This window comes from Vanellus vanellus (assembly GCF_965231255.1).
Source record: "Vanellus vanellus genome assembly, chromosome: Z".
Taxonomy (NCBI): Eukaryota; Metazoa; Chordata; class Aves; order Charadriiformes; family Charadriidae; genus Vanellus; species Vanellus vanellus.
In genome coordinates this window covers 25,774,323-25,788,335 of record NC_138908.1, presented here as the reverse complement: position 1 = coordinate 25,788,335, position 14,013 = coordinate 25,774,323, and the positions used below count along the sequence as shown (strand labels likewise).

Below are 14,013 nucleotides of genomic sequence, written 5' to 3'. Positions count from 1 at the left end.
GGTGACACGTGCTGAGGAAGCTGCACCATATAATGAACTGTCAGATAATGAGAAACAGTATGCCTTGTTTACTGATGGGTCTTGTCGTATTCTAGGAAAACATGGAAGGTGGAAAGCTGCTGTGTGGAGTCCTACACGACAAGTCACGGAAGCTGCTGAAGGACAAGGTGAATCGAGTCAATTTGCAGAGGTAAAAGCCATCCAGCTGGCGTTAGATGTTGCTGAACGAGAAAAGTGTCCAATACTCTATCTCTATACTGACTCATGGATGGTGGCAAATGCTCTGTGGGGGTGGGTAAAGCAGTGGAAGCAGAGCAACTGGCAGCGCAGAGATAAACCCGTCTGGGCTGCTGAGCTGTGGCAAGACATTGCTGAGCGGCTAGCGAACCTAGTCGTAAAGGTACATCACGTAGATGCCCACGTACCCATGAGTCGGGCCACCGAGGAACATCAAAACAATCAGCAAGCGGATCAGGCTGCTCAAATTTTCCAGACAGACTTGGACTGGGAACATAAAGGTGAACTATTCTTAGCTCAGTGGGCCCGTGACACTTCCGGTCATCAAGGAAGGGATGCAACATATAAATGGGCCCATGACCGAGGGGTGGATTTAACCATGGACACTATTGCGCAGGTTATCCGCGACTGTGAAACATGCGCCGAAATCAAGCAAGCTAAATGGTTAAAACCTTTGTGGTATGGGGGACAGTGGCTGAAATATAGGTATGGGGAGGCTTGGCAAACTGATTACATCACGCTCCCTCAAACTCGCCAGGGTAAGCGCTATGTGCTTACAATGGTGGAAGCAAGCACCGGATGGTTGGAAAGCTCTGCCGTACCCCATGCCACTGCCCGGAATACTATCCTGGGCCTTGAAAAGCAAGTCGTGTGGCGACATGGCGGCCCAGAAAGAATTGAGTCAGACAACGGGACTCATTTTGAAAACAATCTTATAAGTAATTGGGCAAAAGAAGATGGCGTAGAGTGGATATATCCTATCCCCTATCATGCACCAGCTTCTGGGAAGATTGAGCGATACAATGGACTGTTAAAAACCACCCTAAAAGCAATAGGAGGGGTGGAACCTTTAAAAATTGGGACAAGCATTTAGAGCAAGCTACCCGGCTAGTTAACACCAGGGGATCTATCAATCGAGCTGGTCCTGCTCAATCAGACCTTTTACATACTGTAGAAGGGGATAAAGTCCCTGTGGTGCATGGAAGGAATTTGTTAGGGAAAACTGTTTGGGTTTTTCCTGCTTCAGGCAAAAGCAAACCCATTCGTGGGACTGTTTTTGCTCAAGGACCTGGATGTACTTGGTGGGTGATGCTGAAGGATGGAGAAGGTCAATGTGTACCTCAAGGGAATTTAACCCTTGGTGAGAATACTCAATCCTGAGCAGTATGATGCTGATCACTACATAATACTAACAGTGTTCCATACGTGCTTTTCAGGATAATAGAGAGGTGATGAAACCTGAGATAGCTTCATCAAGTGGCATCCAGCAAGCTCTTCAAGATGAACATGCTATCCGTGGGCACAAACCAGAGTGAATTTCGTACCATCTTTCCTGCCCTGAGATGAGATCCTGCAATCATGAACTAAATGGACTTTTGCATATAACTTTTGTAGGTAAATGTAAACCATAGATGAGTGACCTGCATGTATCCATCTCATATATATAATCTGTGTGTGTGTAAATTTGATAGATAAAAGTAATAGTAATCTGAGCAAGATGCAAATGGTATGGAATAAGGGGTGGAATGTCCTGGTTTGAGGTAAAACAGAACCAATTTTGTTCAGTAACTTCGCTTGTTAGCTGGGCCTCTTCTAACTACTGAAATTAACTGCATATTGTGCAGACAGTGTTCACTCTCTCAGAGTGATAAGACCACTTGTTTGTAGCTGATGCCCAGACATGGTATGCAGAGAGGCTCCTGCTTATACTTATTGCTATAACCCCCAAGGCCAACCAACTTTGTTATTTGCCCCGTTGGAGGGTCGGAAGCGGAAAAGCATAGTGGAGTCCCACCTGCAGGGAGAAGCGGACAGGACAGGTGACCCAAAACTCACCAACAGGGTATTCCATCCCATCTGCCTCATGCTCAGTATAAAAGCTGAGGGATCAAAGGGGCAGCTCTTCCTTCAACGGCCGACGTCTGAGGAGGACTCTGTTCATCTGCCTGTGATCCCGATTCTGAATCCAGATCCGGAATCCAGTTCCCGTCCGTCACTGCGTCCAGCCTGGGACTGCCCCAGTGCCAGCCGGTGACGTCATTGTCATCTCGGGAGCTTGATAGGGTTTTGTGTCTATTTTTCATTTTTTCTTTTCTTTTATTATTAATACTTCATTAAAGTACTTTAGTTCCTTCTAAACTCATAAGTCTCTTTTTCCTCCTCTGCCTCTCTCTTTGAAGAGGGGTAGAGGGGAGCATCTGTCGGTGCCATCTGGGGTGCCTCAGGTCCCCAGTAGTGGATTTTGGCCTAAACCACGACAGTCCCGTAGCTTGTGAATTTGACTGGTTTCCCTGTGCCATGAAGTCGATTTTAACCCGACTAAAGCAAGACATGTATTTAAAGTGAAATCAAAGTGTGCTAACCTTTGTATACAGAAAACAGTTGGAGTTCTTCTCTATCTCAGATCTTTGGCAGCAGAGGCATTGCTTTCTCATGGAGGCCGGCTCCGTGTGTATGTGTGCACAGAAAGCAGGAGCGGTGGGGCAGGGTGTCAGTGCACCCCTGAGAAGCTGTAAAACATTTGGTCCGGTCTCAGTGTGCAGCTGCAATAGCTGGGAAAACGGGAGGAAACCAAAGGCGGCAATGAGAAGACAGCTGTATCAGCCTGAGTATTTGATGAGCCATATACATAGCTCACAGTTAACCTCAAGTGGTAACATGAAGGAAATGAAAATGTTTCTTCTGGGGACTATGGGGCACAGGGGTGCTGACAGTTGGCCTGATGGGTGTTATCAAAAGTTGGAGACAAGTCCCCTTGATTGGCCGGAGCAGACGCCCAAAGGCTGTACTGGGTTGCCCATGGATGGCAGCGGGAGCTGTCCAGGGACGGGATCAATTGTCCCAGCAAAGGCAGTCTGGTTGCCCAGAGTCTGCACTGAGCTGCCCACGGGTGGCCCCGGGTTGCCCATCAAGAGCACCGGGCACCAAAGTGCTGCATCAGGTTGCCATAGCGGCTGCAGGGAGCTGCCCGGGCAGAACCCGGTCCCTGAGCGCCCTGCGCCCCTGGCAACGCTGCCCTGGTTCTGTGTCACACAGGGCACTGGGGACGCTGCAGTGTCTGGCAGTGCTGCCACCGAACCCCACAGCACAGCAGGGAGTAGCCGCCCTCCCGGGCACTCCCAAGCCTCTGGAGGTTTCGGGTGAGTATGTACCATTATGGGAAAGTATTTTTTATGCAAACTTCCCATTTTTGAAGGACTCAAGTGGCTTTCACGCTGTAACAGATGGGATTGAGCACATGCTTTGTGTCAAACCCCACTCCCACCCAGGCATCTTGTTGCAGCACACCAGTGTCCTCACCTTTCACTGGGCTCTGAGCCAGGCTGGGAGCCGTGGGGAGGGGATGGGGTACCTCCTGAGTCCCCTCCTGAGGGTTTGGCCTCAGATGCGGTGTGTTAGGGACATTTGCTGGCCCTCTGCATGATGTTTCTGACAACAACTGACTGATACCCTGAATCTGAAAAGAGCAGTAGCACCCACAATGCCGTATGCAGTTCTCGGTAGCAAAATCTTCACGTGTGGCCATTCCTCCTAGGGCTCCTGCAAGGCTGCTGTTTACACACCCCTCTGAAAAGACTGTCTGGGATTTCTCCTTTCCAAGTGCATCGATTTTACGTCAGGTGAGGCGTAGGCATTTTTCTTCCTTTGCAAGTCAAGAGAGGGCTGTTCTCTTGAGACTGAAATAGCTGGAGGGGGGTCAAATTTGGATATAGATCTGCAAAGCATCAATGCAAGTGAAGGTGGGGGGTGAGGATTGAGTCCCTGACCCACCAATCACACTGGGTTGGTCCAAAGGGGCGCAGCTATCGGGGCTGGAAAGGGCACTTTGAAAGAGAAAAGGACATCTGGAGTACTAGAAGATCAGCACATACGCCAACCAAAAGAAGCCAATGAACACAAGACAATCACCAGCTACACTTTCACGGGATTGACAGATTTGAGGAGAATGAAGGCTAATATCTGTCATTCTCCTGAGCAGCCATGCTTTGCTTTTCTCCGCATTTCAATACTTGAGGCTAGATACTAAACAAATTCAAATCCCTTTCCAGATACAAATGCTTGGGGTGCTGTGAGAAGGCATTTGCTTTCAAGAGTTTTAGGCCTGTACAGGTGACCAGTGGGTGCTGTGTGCGTTGCTGTTTGTGTTAGAAGCTGCATGTGTTGCTGTAAGAAGGAAGGCAAGTGCAGGAGCTGACTGAGGGAAGTTGTCTTCTATCTCCTCCTCTGTGCAGGACAAGTACTTGAAGAGCAGTGGTCAGGAATGGAGGCTGTCGGCTTTCCCTTAACGGCAAGACGTGCCAAGGTTCTGCCTGCCATCAACACCATGACTGCCAGCTATAAGGACCGTTTCCCGTACTACCCGTTGCCTCAGAGCTCCAGCCTCCCCTGGATGCCCAGCACCTACTCTAAAAGAGATGCCATCAAACCAGCTTTGGCTCCCTTTTCCAAAACTTCCCAGGGGATGACCACCAGCGAGAAGCTCCCTTACATTTCCAACAGAACAACCCTCTTCACCCGCTACACCCCTGACGACTGGTACAGGTCCAACCTGACCAAGTACAAAGAGTCAGAGACTTCCCGGCACAATGCGGAGGCTCTGAGAGTTGATACCACCCGCATGATTGAGCATAAATACCAGCAGACAAAGAAAACACAAGCAGAAAGCACCAAAAGCCTGGGAGGACGTGTGAATGCTATTGAGTTTTGGAAAGGGGAGCTCTGCCGTGAGCTGGATGAGATGATCGGGGAGACCAACACGCTCACAGACATGAAGAAGAGACTGGAGAGAGCCTTGGCCGAGACGGAGGCCCCTCTCCAGGTAAGCACTCTGTCCAGTGGGCTGCAAGCTGTAGCCTACTGCTGGAACAACTGCAGCCATTCAAATGTCTAACTAAGTTCCACTGCAGCTCCGCAAGACCTAGAGAGTTTTTATGAAGAGACCATAAGTTAAGTTTGCAATGTCTTCCCATCTGCTGCATCCCCTATCAGCCCGTTATGAGCTCATCACAATTCTATTTGCTTAACCAAATATTTGTGTAGGCGGAACATCCAAATTCCTGGACTGGGAGACAGAAGCCCATGTCTTCCTACAACACCCTGGGGAGGTCAGCATCAAGGCTGACACAGGTGCCTGTGCCACAGCTCTGGTTGCAGCTGGGACACGCGTGCTTCCTCATGTTGATTTGATGCATACGGTGCAGTTCGGTTTCTTGTTGTCAGCTGAAGCAGCCGCCCTGGGCACTTTGTTCCCCTGGTGTCCCCTCTGTGCCCGCCTAGAATTTCTTTTCTTCCATTTCTTGAGATGGGGACTCTCTCTATAGAGAATCCTGCCCCTGCACCGACAGTGATGGCATGTCCCCAACAGGTCGCTCAGCAGTGCTTGCTTCAGCGGGAGAAGAGGATGGGCATTGACCTCGTCCATGATGATGTGGAGAAAGAGCTCTTCACGGTAAGTTGGGCCACCCAGATCATGTGTTAAAGCCAGTTTTACCTAAACTGCCCTACTGAGGCTTTGCAGCCTTCTTCCCTACCTGGCTCCTTACCGCTGGGGAGGTGCTCAGCTCTTCAACCCCCCCAAAACCTGCTGGGCCAGGGGATGGGGTTCCCCCAGGCAGCAGCATGCCCACGCAGTGTGGGTATGACTTGGCCGTACAGAGGAAGGAATAGCTGAAGAGCAGCTGCGTGTTTGGGTAGCGTGTGGGGGTTCTGTGACCATCTTCAGGGAGTAGTGCACTAAAGACATGCACGCAGTTTGGGGGCACTTTCTCCACTCCCTGCCTGTTTACTCTGGGCAGAAAGACAAGCAGGCAAGTTCTTGCTGTGTGCAGGGTTGGGGAGGTCTGAGGGGACGAGTGGCATCAGGACAACTGAGTACAGACACTGATGATGGGGCCATGTGTCCTTTACCCAGGAAGTCAATGTCATCAGGTCGTGCCAGGAGAAGATGCAGCGGTACCTGGATGAAGCCAAAGCCCAGCTCGCGTAAGGAGGAGCTCCTTATGTCATGCTGTAGGGCTGATGTGCATTTGCAGTTGTGATGTGGACCCCCAGCAGACCCCGACCTCTCCCCACACCCTGCAGATGGAAAAGCCAGGCGGGCTCCCCGGGAAGTGGGCAGTGATGCTCATGGGAGGACAGAGCTGCGTGGGAGGGAGCTGCGGGGAACTGGAGCGGGGAGGAAGCCCTTCCACCTGAACATCCCCAGCGATGGCTGTTGTTTGCATGTTGAAGGTCCAACAGGGCGGCCCAGCACGAGCTGGAGAGGGACCTGGCCCACAAGCAGGCGGCCCACCGCATCGATGACAAGTGTCACCACCTGAGGAGCACCTCCCACGGCATCAGCTACTACCCAGCGGTGGAGTGGGTCGATGCCACGTGAGTGCACGCTGGGCGGCACGCCAGCAGCAAGCTGTGCCCGGGATGCACGGTGCCTCTCCCTGGCAGGGAGCTGCTTGTCCCCAGCCCACTGTCAAGGCACGTGCATCCCGCCTGGAGACAGCTGCCTGAGTGGGACCGTTTCTCTCTGCTTATTGTTATTCTTACTGTTATTGTTATTGTTAACCTTACCTTTATTCTTACCCTTACTCGTACTCTTCTTCTCATTCTTATTTTCTGTTGTTGTTCTATTAAACTGTCTCTATCTCCACCCGTGAGTCCTGTTCTTTCTCTTTCCCCTCCATTGAGAGTGGCTGTGTGGTCCTAGCTGCTGGCCAGAGTTAAACCACAACCTATGCTCAAATTAAAGACGGAGATTTCAGATACGTTTAATCAGTGCTGCTCCCAGGCAGGCTTCATGCCTGCCCACGTCCAGCTTCAGCACTACGGGCTTACCGGGGCCTCTTCTTCCCCCTCACCTCCTGAAGGATCTCGGTGCCGGACTCTTGGGCCAAGATCACAGACGACAACATCCTCCGCTCACAGAGCCAACGGGCGGCCTCCTCCAAGCTGCGGGACAACATCGAGAACCTGCTGGTGGTGGTGGCAAACGAGATGCGGAGCCAGTTCAACAGGGTGAACATCGCCTTCACCAAACGCATCAGCGAGACAGCCGATGCCAAGAGCAAGATCCGGACCCACCTGGCCAAGGTAGTCGGAACCCCTCCCTTTCGGTGTGTCACTGTCACTTCCTAGTGACACCCCTGAGGTGGGACCCTTAGGAGTTGGCACCGTAATTTCATCTCAAGGGATCTGTTTTTGCTAGGGCATCCTCACTGGCAGCCTGGGAGCACAGGGATTGCCAGCAGAAAATGCCAATGCTGGTTGCATCTCCTGGTAGTTCCTTCAGAAGCGCTGGCTGCCCTCCAGAACGGCCTTGCTGGGCCTCTGCTGGGCTGCCTGCTGGGGGGGTTGCAGGCTTGCTTCTCCTCCAAGGACGTGCTTTCACTCTCCGTGCTCTGGGGCTGCTGCACGGGCATGCGTGTGTTTGCTTTGCCAAGCAGAGTCAGTGGAAATCAGTGATGGACACCTGCCTCAGAGCTGTGGGTCTCATAGAAAGCTTCCTGAAACGTGCCCGACACTGTATTGAGTAACTGAGGGAAGACGGGGCTTGCAGCACTGCGAGCTGATGCCACGTCTTTCAGTGAGGATCCATGAAGAACCTTCCCTCTCTGAGTTACTGTTGATGGATGATTAGTTCCAGCAAGCGGTAATTTTGGGAAGCTGGGAATTCAATAGGTCCATCAGTGCTCCAAAACCTCCTCTGATGTGACAGCAAGAGCCAAGAGAGGTTTTTCCCTGAAGAAAAATTACTCTTGGCTCTGCGCCTTGATGTGTAGCAGAATGACAGGGGTCTGAGCCCAGGGTCTGCTTATTGAACTTGTATTGTTCTGCAGATGGACAAGAGGAAAGGGTAATTATGTTGTCACTTGAGAAGATACTTTTTAATTTGTGCATGGGTTTCTTTTTTACGCCAGACGCTGCAGGAAATCTTCCAGGTGGAGAAGACCATGGAAGCCATCCAAAAGGCCATTAGGGACCAAGGGCCTCCCTTAAAAGTGGCTCAGAGCCGTCTGGACGAGCGCACACGCAGACCAAACGTGGAGCTGTGCCGGGACACTGCCCAGCTCCGGTAAGGCAGGAGCGTGGGTCTGGTGGGCTCCTTGAGGAGTTACGGCTGGTAGCACCCGGGGGTAGCACTGCATGAAAAATTAAGCATGGGCTTTTCTTTCAACAGTCCTTCCATAAGCGCACTGCTATAATCAAAAGCAATGAGCAGGTATTGCAGCCTTTGGGTGCTGGGAGAGCTCTGCGCCCACAAAGGAGGCTGTACACCATGGCCGGGTATAGCCTGATGGCACCCCATGAGGGGATGGATTCTTCCCGCTTGGGTAAGCCCCATCTTCTCTCCAGCCTGCTTCCCGGCAGTTGGATGTGCTCAGTTTTGAAGGACGAGCCCTTTACTCTCCAACAGGATCCTGCTGAGATCCCTTAGGCCCTTCCTTTTGGGGAACTGCAAGGAAGGGTGCCCCCTATGGAGAAGCAGAAAGGGCTGTCCTCACCTTCTCCGAGGACACTGGAAATCCTTTCAAGGACACAGTGGTCTGTTTGGGATTGCACGCCGAGGAGCTGTGGAGGAGTAGGCTGGCCTGAGCGCCCAGCAGCACCCCCTCTGAGGCACCCCAAAGTTCACCCCTCCTGGGAGCCCGTTGGGCAAGACTCCAGCTGAAGCCTTTTCAGAGCAATTGAAACCCAGCCCCACAGCCTTTGCAGCATCTCGTACAACAAGGGTTTTTTCCATCCTCCCCTTGTTTCACATTCACTTTTAGCCTCTCCCAGATGTCCTGTTTTCTTTGTGTGCATCTGTGGGCATGGGGAGGATGCCTGCACAGGGAAATCCAGGAGGGGGAGCCAACAAACCCCCCAAACCAAGCAGGAACAGGAAACCACACCTGCTCATCCCTCTTCTTGCTGGCCCGAGCTGCTCTGGGAGAGGCGGCTGCGCATTGCCAAAGCCTTTGAGCAGACTTAACCATGCCTCCCCGCTGAGGTCTGGAGGAACTCTGCCCTCAGCTTTCCCATGCGTCTGCCAGAAACGGGGGTCTGAGTTAGTCTGAGCACGCTGAAGGGGGAAATCCTGTGACCAAGGGGCCCTTCAGCAATGCCACGCTAGAAACCACCCCCACGATGGCACTGTTAACCAGGGTTTCTTGCTGTTTTCCAGCCTTGTCAACGAGGTCCACAAAATCAACGAGACGGTCCAGAGCCTCCAGCAGCGCCTGAGAGACACCGAGGACACCCTGCAAATGCTGGTTCATACCAAGTCGGTCTTGCAGCATGACCTGGCCGTCAAAGCCAACACACTCTTCATTGATGAGGAGAAGTGCATGGGCATGCGCAAGACCTTTCCCAGCACGGTGCGGCTGCTGGGTTCCATTTAGGCTCAGCTGAACTCACTGAATCTGTTGTGGGAGGGATTCCCAGTTTGGCTAAGAGGCTTTGGAAATACTTGATTAGAGTTTCACTTCCTGCTGAAAGCCATGAGTAGAAATTAAATGATCTGTTTGTGTGTTATACGGTCTACCGGTATTTTTTTTGCCTTTGTTTTTTCTCTTTCCACTGTACTTTCACGGTGTGCCAGAAAGTCACTGAAAATACTTTGTAAGCGACTAAGAGTAAATCCACCCACGGGGATTCAGTCCTACCCTCTCAGTCGGTGATTTTAGGAGAAAAACTGTCGTGTCTGCCTCCTTTTGAGGCACCTTCTTATCACCTTCTTAGAGGAACACCTTTTCATTCCTTGGTGTTTCCTTCTTGCCTCATCGCTGGAAGACTTCAGGTGTCCTGCAGCGTAGCCAGCACATCTCAGAGCAACAGCCTGTGGGCCCTCGCTAGCACCCTGTCCCTCTAACCTTGGCGTGTCATCTCACAGCTTGTCACAGGTAAGCCTGATATTGTCCCCCTCTCCCTTCAAGCCTCGTTTTAAGCGCTGTCAGGGAGCCCTGATAGCTGGTGAGCAAAGACCTTCTTCCCCCTTTGAGACAAGTGAATCCCATCTGACGCCGGCAAGCCTGGTGCTGTGTAGGCCATCCCCTTATCAAAAAAAACAAAATTCTGTTGGTCACACCAGCCATGGAGCCACCTATTAATAGACTGGGCTTGTCTGTATGTTTCTTCCAATGTCGCTGCCTGTAACTGGAAGGAAAGAGGAAAAAATAACCTGTGCCCCACATCCCCTTACCAACCGTCCCAAGGCCCTGAAGTCTCTTTTGATCGCCATAGGAGGACATGTTGCAGCTTCACCACCACACACACGGAAGAGCAATAATGGGTAATAGTCCAGGTGAGCTGTGTGGGGACATCGCACCCTGGGGAGCTGGGAGGGTTTCTTTCTTGAGGGACCTGGGCATTTCTTCCAGCCCTCCTCAGGCCAGCCAGTGACCGTGGCCTCTCTTCCTTTTCCAGCCTGACACCGGCTGCTGCAGCGCCACAGGGAGGGAGCACTTGGTCACCCCCAGCTCCCCCTAGCACGATGCAGCGAGTGGAGAGCATGGCAATGGACCTGGACAACCGCTGCCCAGTGTGCCTGGACAGCTGGGACGATGCCGCCTATGCCATGCCATGCCTCCACCAATTCTGTTACCAGTTCATCCTGCGCTGGGCTAACAGCAAGCCCGAGTGCCCTCTCTGCAAGAGGAGAGTGCGATCCATCGTGCACTCGGTGAGGGCAGACAATGACTTCGAAGAGGTTCCCATCGCGTCATCTGCCTCAGCCCCCGCACCAGTTGGCACCCGGCAGGCCGGAGGAGCGCCCAGGCACCCAGACACCCACAGCCCCCCTCGCCGCTCTGTAACACCTCAGCCGCTGGCAGTGGAGTCGGTGCCCAGGGCTCTGGTGGGCGGCCTCCAGCCCCATACCTGGGCGTTCCTCTTTGACGACCACCCGGCTCTCCTCCAACGCTTTCTGCCCTGGCTCCAACAGCAGCTGGGGCTGATCTTTGCCGAGGAGCCTTCAGCAGCCGTTGTGATGGAGGACCTCATCTTGGCCGTCCTGGGCTTCTTTGGTCTGGACGAAGAGGTCCTGGTCCGGCTGCTGCAGGTCAGCCTCCAGGATCGCGCGGCGACATTTGTACAGCAGCTTATCAACGTCGCCGTGCAACGCTGCAGCGCGGAGGCCCACCGTCTGCTGGGCCTCGAGGACAGCCATGCTGCCGAGGAGCGGGAGGGCAGCCCCGTGGCTGTCCCTCCTCCTGCTGCCTCCAGAAGGGGGTCTCCTGGCCCTGGCCAAGCCACCTCCCGCAGCCCTGCCGCAGACGATGAAGAGGAGCGACCCAACACCTCCACCGCTGCTCTTCATGGGGCTCCCGGCAGCTGCCCGATGCCCCTGTTCCAACCAACGGGGAACAGGAGGAGCTGCATGACGATCCAGGGGAGGTTGCCGCAGGTCCCTCTACTCCCAGCCGCAGCAGGGACCTCTCCCGTGGGGGGCCACGGCGAGGCCCGAAGAGGAGGGCCAGCAGCTCCCAACATTCACCTCAGCCACCCAAGAGGCCACCCCGCCGGCACAACTAGAACAAGGCCCCAGGAGCTGCCAAAACCAGGGCCAGGCCAGCAGCTGGGACACATGCCGGCCAACGGTTCAGTCAGAAGGGGGACTCCAGGGCTGGACCATTCCCCACTGCCAAACGTCCCATGCCTGGTCTCCTCCTCACCACATCATCTGCCCCCACCTCCCGGGGATCTGCTCTCCTACCAGCCTCTACTGCCCCGTCATGCCCTGCAACACTGGCACCCAAATCTTTCCTCCTGCTCAGAGTCTGCACCACTTGGCTCTGCCCTCTGCATCACCCCATGCTCACACCCTGCCAAGGCAGGAGCCACAAGAAGTTCAACAGGAGAAAGAAGTGAAGTCCAGAACCTGGCGAGGGACAACCCCAGGAACCAGCACATTTGGCGCGCTGCTCGGCTGGAAAGCAGCTTGGCGTAAAAAGCCCTGCAGGTCCTGGTGGCCACCCAGCTGATCATGAGCCAACAGTGTGCCCTTGCCACCAGGAGCACTGATGGTGTCCTGGGCTGGACTGGAGAGAGAGTCTGGAGAGAGAGTCTGGCAAAGGAGTGTGAAGATGATAAAGGCACTGCAGCATCTCTCCTCTGAGGAAGGGCTGAGCGAGCTGGCACCGCTTAGCCTGGTGAAGAGAAGGCTCGCAGGGGAATTGATCAATGCATAAAAAGCCTGATGGGAGGCTGCAGAGAAGATGGAGCCAGACCCTGGCTGAGCGGCGCTGGCTGTCTCTGCTGCAGCAGGCGGCTATCGCAAGATGACATCCAGAGGTCCCTTCCAACCTCAGCCTTTCTGTCATTCAGTGAAAGTATTTGAATTGCCTAAAGAATCTATATGAATAACTTCAGTGCTGTTCTATAAAGTCAATAAAGAAAAGAAAGTAGTACAAACTTGCTGACGTTCCTCAAACTCTATTGATCGAATCATTAATACTGTGAAGTTCCAACACGCAGGGACGTCCCCAAATTCACTTATATGTTCTGGAAGACTGCCTCAGCTCAGTGAGCATGACCCCGACATGGGGTACAATTCTGCTGTGCTTATACTTAGTTGCCATCCTCAGGACACGTACCAGATGTATGACACAGGTGCAGGTTCTGCTGCTGAATAAAAGGACTGTAATCTAGGGCTGCTAAGAAAGACCCATAACAATTATGCTATAGAAGAAATATTTCCTCTCTCTTCTGCTGATCTTGCAATTTTTAGTTTAGTGGAAACTGCTCAGTTTTCTTCACCTTACTTTGAGTATTTCCCACTGTTATGCCTGTCCTCAAGGATAAAAAAAACAACAGCAACAAAATCACACATCTCTACTTCCACTATTACACGTAAAACCATTCTGGGAGCTCAATACAGTTTTGTATATATTCATTATTTCCTTTTTATTTTATTCTTAACGTTTTAGTCAAGTAGTTCAGTTCCTTCTGAAATCCTGAGTCTCTCTTTCTCTCTCCTGCCTCTCTTTGAAGACACGTTGACGAGAGCATCTGTCCTGCCACCCAGTGGCCAATCCGGCCCAAACCACAACAGCCATAGAGAATCATACCTCCAGTATCAACTCTGTGCTACAGCTCATAATCAAACCTTACCAGCTATTTAGTCCTCTCAGTTTTTATTGACACAGAGCAAGTTTTGCAGACCCAGTCCAGTTTTGTTCCGGGGAAATTCTATCTGGCCTCATCTTTCCAGGGCCAGGCATCACACACCGCAGCAGGTAAAACATCCTGTCCTGCAGAACGCCCGTTTTCATGGGGGAGGGAAACAGCACTGCGGGTAGCATGATAACGTAGACCACAGAAGCAAGTGGGCAGAGCTCCATGAAAACACTGCCAGGCTTTTTGCCACACAAGGACTACCCCTGCAGTCTTGTCAGAGGTTGCTTACTTAGCTTATAGCAGTCCACCCCTCCAACGTCAAAGGTGTCGCTGCAAGACTGAGACCCCAGAGATGCCACAGAAAGCACCATCTCCACCCCTTTACCAAAGCGGTTCCCGGTTAAGTACCAACAGCAGGAATTGCTGCTGCCCACTGCTCTGGGCATCCGCCACCATCCACCCCACACAAAGGGCCAGCTGGGTATCTCCCCCATGGGCACGCCAACTCTGCAGACTCCTTTCAGGTGTCTTTTCAGGCAGAGCAGACACAGACCAGATGAGTTTCAAGCTGAAACACGACTTTGTCATGCAGGCAGAGAAAAAAGCTCTCAGAACTTGAGAGTTTTATTTCACAATCTGAAAAATGACACACAGCGTAGGTACAAAGACAAGGAGACGCTACAG

The 14,013-nt window shown here is 52.6% G+C and overlaps 1 protein-coding gene across 1 annotated transcript; it reads left to right on the top strand.

The window, feature by feature from the left end:
* Nucleotides 1-4,498: 4,498 nt before the first annotated feature.
* On the top strand, nt 4,499-9,614 carry LOC309683190 (tektin-3-like; the record flags this gene model as incomplete). Its single annotated transcript, XM_082497391.1, has 7 exons — nt 4,499-5,056; nt 5,603-5,686; nt 6,149-6,219; nt 6,469-6,612; nt 7,101-7,323; nt 8,151-8,305; nt 9,398-9,614. 7 exons carry the CDS (start codon nt 4,499-4,501, stop codon nt 9,612-9,614), a joined length of 1,452 nt encoding a protein of 483 aa, XP_082353517.1.
* Between the last annotated feature and the right edge of the window lie 4,399 nt (nt 9,615-14,013).